General features: G+C 43.9%; 1 protein-coding gene across 3 annotated transcripts in view; it reads left to right on the top strand.

The window, feature by feature from the left end:
* TANGO2 (transport and golgi organization 2 homolog) overlaps window positions 1–15,059 on the top strand; it is a 221,829-nt gene that overhangs the window by 92,073 nt on the left and 114,697 nt on the right. For all 3 annotated transcript variants that reach the window (XM_089672462.1, XM_089672463.1, XM_089672461.1), the window contains exons 3-5: window positions 5,877–5,965; window positions 6,190–6,309; window positions 14,211–14,325. In XM_089672462.1, the coding sequence (XP_089528588.1) occupies window positions 5,877–5,965; window positions 6,190–6,309; window positions 14,211–14,325 (324 nt within the window). The remainder of the gene's footprint in view (window positions 1–5,876; window positions 5,966–6,189; window positions 6,310–14,210; window positions 14,326–15,059) is intronic.

Genomic DNA, 15,059 nt, shown 5'->3' with positions numbered 1-15,059 from the left:
GCATCTGCTTCCCTGCTCCCCACAGTGTGCCACACAGCCGTGCCCCTGCCACCGCACAGCCCCGAGCCCCGTCCAATCCGGCGGAGGCGAGCCTGCCACGTGGCCTCCAGCACCCCCTGACGCCGGGCCATACAACACCTGCGATCGCCGGACCCTACCGCTCCCACAAAAGCTTTGTCCCTTAGCATCCTCATTTGCTGGCCTGCAGCATCAACACGCACTGGCCCACAACACCGACTGACGCCGGTCCCTACTGCGCCTATCAACGCCTAGCCCACGCCACCTCCAGACATCAGCCTGCACCACCTCCAGACGTCGGCCTTCACCACCTCCTGACGGCGGGCCTTCAGCACCCCCTGACACCGGGCCTTCAGCACCACCCGACGCCTGGCCCTCAGCACCCCCCGACGCCTGGCCCTCAGCACCCCCCGACGCCGGGCCCTCAGCACCCCCCGACGCCGGGCCCTCAGCACCTCCCGACGCCGGGCCTACAGCACCTGCAGTCACCGAGCCGTCAGCATCCCCAGATGCCGCACCCTGCAACACCCCCAGACACTGCGCCCTACGGCTCGTCCAGTCTCCGAGCCACTGTACCCACCGACGCCGTGCCACAGCACCAACGGACACCGTCCTACAGCACCCACAGACTGCAACTAGCCAGCTGCTGACCCTGCCGCCCACCACTCTCACTCTCCTCCTACAGATGGACACAGATGAACTCCGCCACGACGCAACAGACTCTCCGCATCATCACGCCCTGATATGATACCTTTCACCTCCCCGATCTGACCAGCACTCCGCTCACCCTAACATGCCACCTGCACTCCTCCTCCTCGTATTCCTCTCCTCCATTCCCAAAATCGCCTCCCTCTACCCCCCTACTTCCTACAATACAGCTCTACATTGCTCCTTCACTTCTTCCTTCTGCCCACTACGGCTCTCACCACCTCCTCTTAATACTCTCCCGCCGACCCACACGCCACCACTAACAGATCCACACGCTCCTGCACATCCCGATCCCATGCCACCTTCCTCACCCTTCTCCTTCTCCTAACCGCCGGTGACATCTCCCCGAACCCCGGCCCCCCACTTCCTCACTCCCCCTCTAGGTACCCTCCTGCCCCCGCCAGCCGCCGCAACCCCCTCAACCTCATACCCGTCCCCCTCCTCCCCGCATCCACCCCTCCTCTCTCGGTTGCACTCCTGAACGCCCGTTCAGTCTGCAACAAGCTCACCGCCATCCATGACCTCTTTGTCTCCCACTCCCTCAACCTCCTAGCGGTCACCAAAACCTGGATCCAAGCCACTGACTCCACCTCCCCTGCAGCACTCACCTATGGTGGCCTCGTCTGGACCCACTCACCCAGACCGAGTGGTCGCAGAGGCGGTGGGGTCGGCATGCTCCTGTCACTGCTGAGCACCTTCCAGGTCCTCCCTAACCCCCCCTCCCTATCCTTCTCCTCCTTCGAGGCCCACTGCATCCGGCTCTTCTCTCCCACCCCCCAGGAGGATTGCAATAATCTATCGGCCTCCTGGATCCGTATCCCTCTTCCTGGTTGACTTTGCCGCCTGGCTTCCCTTCTTCCTCTCTTCTGAGCTACCGACCATCATCCTCGGGGACTTCAACATCCCCATCAACATCAACAACCCGGCTAGTTCCCAACTCCTCCTCCTAACCTCCTCTTTCGCGCTCACACGGTGCACACAGTCCTCCACCACACCGATGGGAACACCCTGGACCTCGTTTTCTCCCACCTCTGCACCCACCACAACTTCACTAACACCCCCTTCCCCCTCTCTGACCACCACCTCCTCACGTTTTCCATCTCCCCCTCCTCTAACTCCGCAACCTGAACCCGGCCCCTCTCCACTCTGCAGCTGACCGTCTGTACGACACTATCCTTCCACTGTCATGCCCTGACCTGGCCACTACTGCGTACAACGACTCACTGTCTGCTGCCCTAGACTCCCTGGCACCCCTAACCACGCGTAACATCAGACCCCGACCACTTCAACCCTGGCCGAACGACCATACAAAATGTCTCAAATGATGCAGTCACGCACTGGAGCGATTATGGCGCAAAACCAGTTCCCCCTTTGAGCGTTCTCCCTCTACAAATCCGCCTTCCTCACCTACACCACCTCCCTCCACGCCGCCAAGCAAGCCTATTTCATAACCCTCATCAACACCCTCTCCACCTGTCCTCGCCGGCTCTCCTCCACTTTCAAATCCCTGCTCTCTCCTCCCCCACCTCCACTTAGTACCTAACTCTCCGCCCACGAGATTGGCAATCATTTCCAAAACAAGATCGACGTAATCCGTAAGGACATTGTCAATTCATAATCTACCTCTCCACCTAGCCTCCTTCCCTCCATCATCCCCTCAACTCTCCCCTCCTCTGACCTCGCAACCGCACTGCCCCCCACCATACCTAACGCCCCGCACACTACAACCTCCCCAACACTCCGCTCCTTCAGCCCTGCTACCACTGAGGAGGTCACTAAGGTCTTCACTGAAGCCTGCTTCACCACTTGCCCCTGGACCCCATCCCCTCTCAACTCCTCCAGTCACCCCCCTCCTCCATCATTCGCTCCCCCACCCACATCTTCAATCTCTCCCTCTCTACTGGCGCATTCCCCTCCCCCCTAAAGCACGCACACATCACCCCCATACTCTCCCTTGACCCTACTGACCTAAACAACCTTAGACCCATCTCCCTGCTGCCATTCATTTCCAAGCTCCTTGAGCGCTTAGCCTACAATCGCCTAAGCACCCACCTCACTGATAACAACCTCCTTGATCCACTACAGTCTGGCTTCCGTCCCCTACACTCCAGCTAAACCGCCCTACTGAAAATCACTATCGACCTGCTAACCGCCAAAGCTAATGGCCACTACTCTGTCCTCCTGCTCCTCGACCTCTTCACGGCCTTCGACACAGTCAACCACCCCCTCCTCCTTTCTAAGCTGCACTCCTTTGGCATCAGGGACGCTGCTCTCTCCTGGTTCTCCTCCTACCTATCCCAACGCTCCTTCAGCGTTACCTATAACCCCTCTCTGTTGGAGTCCCCCAAGGCTCTGTCCTCGGACCCCTCCTCTTCTCCATCTACACCTCCTCCCTTGACAAACTGGCTTCAACTATCACCTCTATGCCGATGGCACACAAATTTACCTCTCCACCCCTCACCTCACCCCCTCACTCTCCGCCCGCATCACCCACCTCCTGAACGACATATCAGACTGGATATTCTGAAGGACCCTCTGCACACTGGTATATACCCTTTCAAGCAAACTATGCAATAGATAGGGATATTTAGTTCACACATATTGCAATACATGCTTAAGCTGGCCAACTGCGTCAAAGTAATCCCTCTATGGCCAGTCCTACTCTGCTCTGCCTACGCAAATGCTACTGTGGACACAATGCTAGCATAGGGGAAAAGACACAATGGGGAGAGCTACAAGGTTCAGGTCTGGCTACTGACCCAACAATACAACAAACGAGATCCCTGTGCTCAAATCCCAACAGCTAGTGCATGCATTTATCCGTCAGGTGCTAAAGGGGTGTAACCACATATTAACACTAGAAATTCTGAAGGACCCTCTGCACACTGGTATATACCCCTGTTTGTTTTATCAGACTGGATGTCGCTCCATTTGCTCAAGTAAAACCTGTCCAAAACCGAGCTCCTAGGTTTTCTCCCCAGCCCGCGCCCCCCCCCATATCCTCTCCATCATGACTAGCAATGCCACCATCAATCCCACCCCACACGCCAAAGTCCTGGGTGTCACCCTGGACTCAAACCTTTCCTTCCAACCTCATGTCCAATCACTATCAAAGTCATGCAGGCTCCACCTAAACAACATCTCCAAGATACGTACGTTCCTCACCCCAGACACTACTAAACAACTTATACACTCCCTCATTATCTCACGCCTGGACTACTGCAACTCCCTTCTCACTGGCCTACCCAAACACATGCTATCCCCACTCCAGTCTATCCTGAACTCAGCGGCTAGACTCATCCACCTCACCAACCGCTCCACATCTGCCACCCCCCTCTGCCAATCCCTTCACTGGCTCCCGATTGCCCAACGCATTAAATTCAAATTACTAACTCTGACATACAAAGCCATTCACAACGCTGCCCCAAACTACCTAACTGACCTGATACCCAAATACCACCCTACCTGTGCCTTTCGCTCCTCACAGGACCTCCTACTCTCCAGCTCCCTGGTCTCCTCCTCCCATGCCCGACTGCAGGACTGCTCCCGGACTTCCTCCATCCTCCGGAACTCCCTACCCCAATCCATCAGACTGTCACCTACCCTCCTCACCTTCAGGCACACCCTGAAAACCCATCTCTTCAGGGAAGCCTACCCCACCCTCACCTAACAACTGATCTCCTCCACTCCTGCTATCACTCCATCCCCCACAGCCACTCCTACTGTACCACTATCCCCTCCCTCCTAGATTGTAAGCTCGAAAGAGCAGGGCCCTTGAACCCCTCATGTATTGTATTGTTACTGTATTGTCTCATGTACTGTCCCCCCACTCTAATGTACAGCGCTGAGCAAACCCTTTGGCGCTATATAAACACTGTATAATAATAATATAATTTCATCACTTCAGTTTCGCAGGATATAAACAGCGCCATTTGTAAATTGGGAAAGCATCTGATCACACCGATTTTGGTTTGATTAGATAATGTAAGGGCAGAGGAGATATCTAGAGCCTGATAGACCCCAGATTTTTTTTAAAAAATATATATGACAATGCCCATTGAAGTTATAGGGGATATTTGCATTCCCTGTTATAGCATTAAAAGTTATCAAAAAAAAAAAAAAAAAAAAGAAAGGTACAAATGTAAAAATTAATAATAAAAAAAAACAAAATCACCCCTCCCATGCGTGCACACCTGTGTGCACAAGCCTTGACCCTGTGTCAGTATGTAAACAGCGGTTGCACCATGCATGTGAGGTATTGCGTGAATGTCAGATCAAGGGCAGTAATTCTAATACTAGACCTCCTCTGTAAATCTAAAATGGTAGCTTTTAAAGGCTTTTAAAGCGTTGCCTATGGATATTAAAAATGTTTGTAGTTTGTTGCCATAGCACGGGGCATGCGCAGTTTTAAAGTATGTCATGTTTGGTATCTATTTACTCGGCATACCATTATCTTTTATATTTTACGAAATAATTGGCCAATATATTGTGTTTTTGTGCATTAAAAGTAAAAAAAGTGTATTTTTTTTTTTAAACAAATTTGCTTTTAAAAAATTGCTGCGCGAGTACTATGTGCCATACAAAATTGTAGTACCCACCATTTTATTTACTAGGGTGTCAGCTTTAAAAAAATATATAATGTTTGGGGGTTTAAATTAATTTCCTAGCAAAAAATACAGATTTTTTTCATGTGAACAAAAAGTGTCAGAAAAGGCTTGGTCCACAGTTCAGCTTTAGCTTCAGCATGTAATCCAAGAGGATAATATAGTGTTGGTATTGCTCAAAAAATTATAGCACAGTTGCTTCTCCTGATATTTTCCCAAAAGTCCAGGAAAGAGTCAAATGGAAAGAGATTTTTGTGTCAGTGAAATGTCATCGTTGTTGTAGACATATGATCACATATTTAGAGGACTAAACACTTGTCGTTTTTCTGTCCAGTTTTCTGCATTAGACTCTTACGTAGCTTATGTAGCTTTTTGAAAGTTTATTTTGTTACATAGCAGAGACTTAATTTTACAGAATAAACTTAAAGCAGTGGTATGATCATTAACATGTGATTATTCTATTTCAGGTCAAACTGTACTGTTTTGTATCACATTGACTAATGTGTAATGTATGATAAAAATCTGTCCTTTTCTCTCATGTTACAGACTCATCTTAGCTGCCAACCGAGATGAATTCTATCACAGACCTGCCAAGCCAGCTGATTTCTGGGGAACCAATAATGAAATCCTTAGTGGTTCGTATGAATATAGCAAAGATTGACCATTTATTTTTCCCTCATTCTGCTCTGCATCATTTATCATTATATTGATCAGTTACTACTTGCCTTCATCCCTGCAGGCAATAAACGTAGTGTATGGTTGCTGTTACTGAATGCCTATCATTTCTCATATAGTGCTAAGGTTCCTCCCACAAGCACTTCCAGTCTTTTTTTCAGCAGTTTTTGTCTTGTTTTTGAAGGACTGGACATGGAGACTGGGAAGGAAGGAGGAACTTGGCTGGGGATCACAAAAAGAGGGACGTTTGCAGCGCTTACAAACTATTTGCAACCCAAAATAGATGTGAATGCCAAGGGCAGAGGTAGGTTATGTTAGCTGGATTTCTTGTAGCACCAGAATAAGCATTATATTATTCGATGAGCACATATACTAAGTTTTAACATTAACACCTGGATTCGATAACCCTAGAATACTACTGAAGATGTAAGGTTCAATTTCTGAGACTGATATCCCAGAAAAAAAAGGTTGGACTTCTTCATTTAAGTGTAACTACAAGCTTGGTGCCGTTACACTTACTGTGTCTTAACCCCTTTTGTGATGTAGTGTAAAACAAATCTTAATGCCTGAACACAATTTTGCAACTTTGGCATGTGTTAAAGCTGTATATATCATCTCATCTACCTTGTGTTTCCATGTGGATTGTACCTTGTTTTTTTTTTTTTCCAAGACAAATTGGGCTTTCTTTTGTTGGTGAATGGTAATGGATATCTCCGGTTTTTTTTTTTTGTTTTTTTGTATTATCAAAGAAAAACTTGCAAAGTTGTGAAAAAAAAAAATTATTTTCAAATGTAACTGTATATTTCTTGCTATTACCATAACTTACCACCAAAGAACAGCACAAAATATATCCTACTGCTCCTGATAATCACAGCGACACCACATATGTGTGTCTATGGTGTTGCTTACATCTGTAGTATAGTATGGCCTAGAAGCAATAGTGTGCCTTTTTCTTTTTGTATCCTACCTAGAACAATGACACTGATATTTTTTTTTTTAAATTCTACCTAAAATATACTGACCCTGACCTTTTGACCGTTATCTTTACCCTAACATTAACCGTGATACTGACCTAAATCAAAGGATTTTGTTTCTTTTCTTAACATATCTTTTAAAATATTTTTTTACACACTGTTATTTACATCTTTCACCCCTGACAAGGAGAGAAAGATACAATTTATCTCTCTCTCCATTCAGAGAATAAAAATACATGGGATAAGCTGCACGTGACTGATCACTGTGATAGCCAATCAGAGGCTATCACAGCAGTCAGGTGGTTGGGAATTGGGAGTCCCAGTTCCCAATCATTAGTACAAGACCCAGGTGAGAGCCAGATCTCTGTGCTGAGAGTGCGCTATATGGCATGTTTCCAGCACAAACACTGGTACACATATACGAGGTGTGTCCATAAAGTAATGAGAATTATATTTTAAAACTTCTTTTATTGAAAGGTTTTACAATTGAACATTGTCTCCTTCAAAGTATGCACCTTGTGAGTGTACACAATGCTTCCAGCAATTTTTCCATTCTCATAGCATCCCTGGAAGTCTTCAAGTGGGATGGCATTCAGGGCCTGCGTAGTAGTATCTCTTTGGCTGTTTTCCACACTACCAAAATGGTGTCCTTTCAAACCCCCCTTCATCTTTGGGAATATGAAAAAGTGGCAAGGAGCCAGGTCAGTACTGTAGGGTAGATGGGGAAGCACCGTGATGTGTTCTGCAGTCACACACTCTGACAGCCAAAGCACTGTGACTCTTGGTGCGTTTTCGAGATGAAGGATCAAAGTTGAGCCGATCTTAAGATGCGCATGGAAATCTTTGTCTCAAGCGACCAAGAACTTACAGGTAAAATCTTTGATTCACAGTTTGACCAGTAGGTAGAAATTCCTTATGGAGAATTCCACGTGAATAAAAAAACAATGACCATTGATTTGACTTTTGATTTGCTCAATTGAGATTTCTCAAGGCAAGGTAATGTGGGTGTGTGCCATTCTGAACTTTGTTTCTTCGACTCAGGATCATATTCAAACACCCAGGATTCATTTCCCATGATCATTCAACTCAAAAAATCAGGTTCTCTTTCCAAACAGGCCAACAGGCCTTGGCAAATGAGTTGATGGTGTTCCTTCTGATCAGGTGACAGGTTCTTTTGAACAAGTTTTGCACACACTTTTCTCATATTAAAATCCTGAGCAATTGACTTGGTAATTCCTGTTTCCTCTGCAACCATTCTGATAATGAGCCTTTGGTCACGGTTGAGAACAGGCGTCACTGAATCCACATTCTGTTCTGTTTTTGATGAAGTGGGACAACCTGATCGTTGTTCATATTCAATACCTTTATTGCCTTGAAGGCCTTGTGCAGATAATAGCACAGCTTCTCCATAAGCTTTTCTCACCATTTCCAAAGTTTCTGATGCACTTTTACCTAATGTCACACATTTTATTCTGTACTGCTGTTCCAAACTCACTTGCATTTTACTAAATACGAGGCACTTGAATAGGGAGTCACCAAAAAAAAAGAATGTCTCGACTCTGACAGAGTTTGAATGCAATTGACCAGTTTTCTAACGTATAGATGGCATCCACCACAAATTACCTTGGCCAGCTTCTCCCTTCACAGAGCCCTTCTCAAGCATAGGAACTTCATTCTCATTATATTCTGGACAAACCTTGTATGTGGTCTCTTGGAAAAAGACCCACTTCAGTGAGTCTGCAGTAATATGTATAGACGGCGGGGAGAGGTTAAAGCCTCCGCTGTTAGTCTTATATTCACCTATCCCCTATGCAGTGAGATATCATCAATCAGCTCACACAGCCACTTCTCAAAATCATGTTTCAAACATCACTGTAAGTACTACAGTAATAATCAACAACTTATTTTACACAGAAAGTAAGTGGAACATGAAGCATATCTAAACTGTGGGGCAGCACAGTGGCTAAATGGTTAGCACTTCCGGCTGGCAGCACTAGGGTCATTGGTTCGAATCCCAGCCCACGGCACCACCTGCCTGGAGTTTGCATGTTCTCCCTGCGTGGGTTTCCTGCGGGTACTCCGGTTTCCTCCCACACTCCAAAGACATGCTGGTAGGTTAATTGGATCCTGTCTAAATTGGCCCTAGTATGTGTATGTATGAATGTAAGTTAGGGACCTTAGATTGTACACCCCTTAAGGGTCAGGGACTGATGTGAATGTATAATATATATATGTAAAGCGTTGCGTAAATTGACAGAGCTATATAAGTACCTGAAATAAATAAAACTCAAGAACAAAAAAGTAATCTATTTAAACCTATCAGTCCTTAGATTTGATGGCTGAATTAGTTTTTCTTTTTCTTTATTTTCACCTAGTGATCCTTCCAGTAACACACTGCGTGTTGTAGGTTGACAAGGCTTTCTAACTATTATGCATTTATAAAAAAAAAAAAAAAGCAGCATTGTCACCCTAATAAAGTGTTTTCAGCCTTAAAAACACTTCCCTCTTACCTCATCCCCATAAAATCAGAGGGAACTTTAGTTTATGAAGTTGTACAAGCAAGGTGACTCTGCTTATGATGTGACTTGAGAGTGCACAGGACAGCATTGGATTTCTGACATGATCAAGAAGAAGTTAATTTTCTGAGATATAAAAGTTGTGAGGTTGAATTACCGCAGCTGCTATTGCTGACTTCTTTCTAAAAGTGCAAGTGACAGACCTGGAAAAATCATTGATGTGAGTAGTTACTGGGTACAGAAGCCAGAACCAGGATGATAGTTCCAGAACCCTCAACAAATCAGCAATGGCACCTCCCATTTTTTTTTTTACGCAGTTTCACTTTATTGGTGAGAGAGGTAGGACCTGGTAGAATAGGTAGGACTTATTATAAAATAAAAATCAGTGGTGAAGTGCTTCTCCCTTAAAATATAAAAAAAGAGCAATTTATATATAACAAAACATCATAGTGCCAAACACCTAATACACTTACATAATCAATAAATCCATCAATATAAAAATTCTATGTGATTAAATATAAGTCCCAAATAACACGAGTCAGTTATCGTAATGCAGAACATATTTTGTATGTCCAAACTTTCACTACTGTAAATAACTGAATCCTTGTCAGGTGATGTGCTTCCATCTATCCTAGTCTATATAGTATATCTTTATTAGCAGCAAAATAGGTTACACTCTTTTAAAAGTAGTACACATTGGCTTTACATCCCAAGAATTATTACAATTTCCTCTCCTGTCACTCTCCGGTCTCTGCTCTGAGAGTTGCACCCAATGTGATGATGTCACAGGCCCCACCTACTTATGTGTTATGTCCAATCAGGATATTAATTATATACTAAGCAATTAGTACTCTGCAAATGCCTTTTCTATGTTGAGCTTTTAACCCATGAGGAAAGATTAAACAGAAGGAGATTACGGCCACTATGAGGGGTCCCTGGAATCTTTGTGTTTAAAGCTGTATTAGACCTCTGGCTGGATATGAGGTGTGCATAAGAAGGTGAGGGCACACCTTTAAAACACATGGTGGCACAGAGTAAAGTGGAGATTGAGATAGCTGGAAGCATAGCACCTGACAAGGATTTAGATATTCACAGTGGTGAAGGTTTGGAAGACGTTTTGGACACCAATTAGGTTTTCTCTGCAGATAACTAGTTCACATTAATTAGGACTTATATTTACTCACATACACATAGAATTTTTATATTGAGGGATTTATTGTGTGTATGTATATTTGTGTGTGTGTGTGTGTATGTATATATATCACACAAAATAGGAAGCGCTGCCCCAATTATTGATAAATAACATAAATCTTAAACTTAAATACAAATGAATAATGAAAATAAATAATGTGAAATAAAAGTCCTTAATGTGAATCCAATAAGTGCAATATTCCTTTTGCATCCAACAGGTGATACGTGCTCTGTGCTCCCCACCTGTGTGCCCTCTAACTCACCAACTATAGTGGACTTATTGTGAAGAAAGAGTCATTCACGCTTTGGTGGGGCATGAAAAGTTATGCTGGATCTTGTAGTCCTCCTGGTTATATAATGCTTGCCATCCTCAGTGATCCAGATAAAGAGCCGGTAAAAGGTTAATACATGTAAGCAATGGAAAGAGGCATCCAAATAGTATAATTCAGTTTATTGGTTTAAAAGCAGGCACACTGATATTGCACTCACATGTTTCCAGAGAAAATAAGCATGAATCGCCAACTATACAGCAGTAAATCACTTGTGCTCTTCAGACACCTGTGCTAGCATTTCCACAATTCGTACTAACGCATTTTGCCCCTCCCACTGGGCGTCCTCAGCGGCATAGGTCCGTGGTGATAGGTGAATGCATTTATATGCTGAAAACTCTGCCTACTACACCCGGCCTACACATTGTCTGGCCGGATGTGCAGCGTCAGCCATCTTGGCGGACCTATGCCTCTGAGGACGCCCAGTGGGAGGGGCGAAACACGTTAGCTATGGATTGTGGTGAGGCTAGCACCTCTGCTTGTACCTCATATGGGCAGTCAGTAAAATATGACAGGAAGCATCAATGAATCTTCTAGAGCATTCAACAGCTCCCTGGTTGTTCATTGAGAACAGCAAGTCATCAGCCGCAAAGGCTGTTGGTACTTGTAGTTCTCCTATTCATAGAACTCTGTGAATGAATGGAGCAGCCGGGTGGACGGAGCCCTGAGGTTTCTAAAAATTGTTACAGCAGGTGTGGGGAGAGGATCCCTGGCTCAATCTCACAACAGGGGATCGAGGGGAGGGGGGCTGTTTCCGAGGCTGCTATATCACTAACATGTTACATGTTCCACCCTGAATACAGGAGTAACATGTAACAAAAGGTAAACTTATCCTTTAAGGGAGAAGCGCTACACCATTGATAGTTATTTTTTTTTTTTGAGTTGGTTATTAAACAGAGGTGAGAGCAACTTCTCTAAAAGGTAGCAGTAAAAAATAAGTTTGGAGCAGGGCAGGGGTATTATTGTATATATTTGTAATAACCCATCTAAAATACTCTGCAAACCAATATACAGAAAATTTTAAAATAAAGGACATTCACTTTGTTCGATACAAACTACACAATTTTAGAAAATTACTTAATTAAATTACTCTTGAACTCAAAAGCAGCCATCCTCCGATATCTGCTCATACCTTTACTTTTTCTATTGCCTGGGATGCCTTGTAAACTATCATATGCAATTTTGAACACTTCCTATTATTGTAGAGAGCTGGCTTGTCTATTCCATCTTCTGAACCCTCTGCCCAGCTTAATATTAAACCAGTAGGAAAGTGTGGGAGGGTTTGGGCCATTCCCCCCCCCCCCCAAAACTAATATGAAGCATTGAAATGTACATTGTGCTCCTTGAGCTGGGCAGTAATATCTGTCATGGCGTCACACTCAGGTACCTACATATACAGTTGTGTTCAAAATAATAGCAGTGTGTTTTAAAAAGTGAATAAAGCTCAAAATTCTTCTAATAGCTTTTCTTTCCATACACACAAATGCATTGGGAACACTACACATTCTATTCCAAATCAAAACATGAAGAAAAATATATCAAATTTGTGTTGTTCCTCTAAAAAAAAATTGAAGAAAAGTGAATATTAGACTGTTCAAAAAAATAGCAGTGTTTGTATTCTTCTTTACAAACTCAAACATTCACTATTTAAACTGAAAAATGTTTGAAGATTTTGCTTTCCTTTGAATCACTTAATTAATATTTAGTTGTATAAGCACTGTTTCTGAGAACTGCTGTACATCTGTGTTGCATGGAGTCAACCAACTTCTGGCACCTGTGAACAGGTATTCTAGCCCAGGATGATTGGACTACATTCCACAGTTCTTCTCTATTTCTTGGTTTTGCCTCAGAAACTGCATTTTTGATGTCACCCCACAAGTTTTCTATTGGATTAAGATCCGGGGATTGGGCTGGCCACTCCATAACGTCAATCTTGTTGGTCTGGAACCAAGATGTTGCACGTTTACTGGTGTGTTTGGGGTCGTTGTTTTGTTGGAACACCCATTTCAAGGGCATTTCCTCTTCAGCATAAGGCAGCATGACCTCTTCAAGTATTCTGATGTATTCAAACTGATCCATGATCCCTGGTATGCGATAAATAGGCCCAACACCGTAGTATGAGAAACATCCACATATCATGATGCTTGCGCAACCATGCTTCACTGTCTTCACAGTGTACTGTGGCTTGAATTCAGTGTTTGGGGTCGTCTGACAAACTGTCTCCGGCCACTAGACCCAAAAAGAACAATCTTACTTTCATCAGTCCACAAAATGTTGTGCTATTTCTCTGTAGGCCAGTCAATGTGCTCTTTGGCAAATTGTAACCTCTTCAGAACATGTCGTTTTTTTCAACAGTGGGACATTCCGGGGACTTCTTGCAGATAGCTTGGCTTCACATAGGCGTCTTCTAATTGTAACAGTACTCACAGGTAACTTTAGACCTTCTTTGATCTTCCTGGAGCTGATTGTTGGCTGAGTCCTTGCCATTTTGGCTATTCTTCTATCCATTCGAATGGTAGTTTTTCGCTTTCTTCCACGTCTTTAAGGTTTTGGTTGCCATTTTAAAGCATTTGCGATCATTTTAGCTGAGCAGCCTATCATTTTCTGCACTCCTTTGTATGTTTTCCCCTCTCCAATCAACTTTTTAATCAAGGTACACTGTTCTTCTGAACAATGTCTGGAACGACCCATTTTCCTCAGAATTTCAGAGAGAAATGCACTGCAACCAGCATGTACAACATTTGCTGCCTTCCTTCCTTAAATAAGGGCAATAATTGCCACCTGTTTTTCAAAGAATGAATAACCTCACTAATAGAACTTGACACTGCTATTATTTTGAACATGCCCCTTTCAGTTAGTGATTCAGTTACACAGAATCAGCAGCATGCATGTCATGACTGTTGGGTCTGTTGGATTTCTATTACTCTACTACACCTGCTAGTAAATTATTTGCCATGTAGAAATATCATTATATTCTACCAAAAACAGTGATTGATCAGGTTAGTGATGTCTGACTGCTATTATTTTGAACTCAACTGTACATTGATAGATTTGATGAGATGTTAATGAAAATTGACCCACACACTAAAGAATTTCTGTATGATGTTTTCTGTATTAATTAAGAGAAATGAGCAAGTATGTTTAATATGTCATATTTAACCCTTAATCTTCCCACTTGTTATTTTATATTCCCAGGTCATCTGGTATCTAACTTTTTGAACTCTGATCTGGACAGCTTTTCTTACATTAAGAAAATATCTGAAGAGGGACATCTTTACAATGCCTTTAATATGGTTGCAGCAGACTTTAAGTAGGTATAAATATGTGTTTTACCTAGATTGCTGGGAGACTCATCTTGGCCATACACTTTGTGCATATTTATGGGACAAATGATAAGAGAGAATAAAATCCTGACCTTTCTTTATTTGAGCTAATGTAAAATGTTTCTAAGGAAACAGAGCTGATGTGCAGGTCCCAAGGTGTCTGTAAATACTTATGGCTGACTTGAAATCTCCTTGGATCCAAATCCCAGAACATACATGGGACCAGACCTCTGCCCAAGTTGAAATCTGACTCTTGTCAAGCAGACACAGTCACACTGTTTGAAACTTGGTCCCTGCTTCAATTTCAATCCGTGTATGGCCAGCTTTAGAATCCTTCTGTTGCTAAGATTTACCTCTGTTAATGACTTGTGCAATTGCAGATCTCTTACTGCTCAAAGAAGTTCTAGCAATTGATGGTTAAATGACAGTGTTGTGCTGGAATACCCAGGGCCTAATCTAAACTTGTAGAGAAGTCAAGGCTCCATGTACAACCTGTGTCCTAGATTCAAGAGCCTTAACAGGAACAAAGACACAAAGATTTATTTCAAGACTAACACAGGTGCTTAAAGGCATGACAAAGTGCTTCAACAGCCACCACATGCCTATCTGCCACATGCCATCTAATATTTCATTATACAAATTTGTTAGCATGTGTCAAAACTTGGTATAGCCCCAAATGCACATAATTGGTCTTGTTCATAACAGTTATGGAGGTAATAAC

Source organism: Staurois parvus, unplaced genomic scaffold (assembly GCF_062004578.1).
Source record: "Staurois parvus isolate SC_StPar_1 unplaced genomic scaffold, SC_StPar_1.0 ptg000129l, whole genome shotgun sequence".
Classification (NCBI taxonomy): Eukaryota; Metazoa; Chordata; class Amphibia; order Anura; family Ranidae; genus Staurois; species Staurois parvus.
This window is presented reverse-complemented; position numbering and strand designations above follow the sequence as displayed.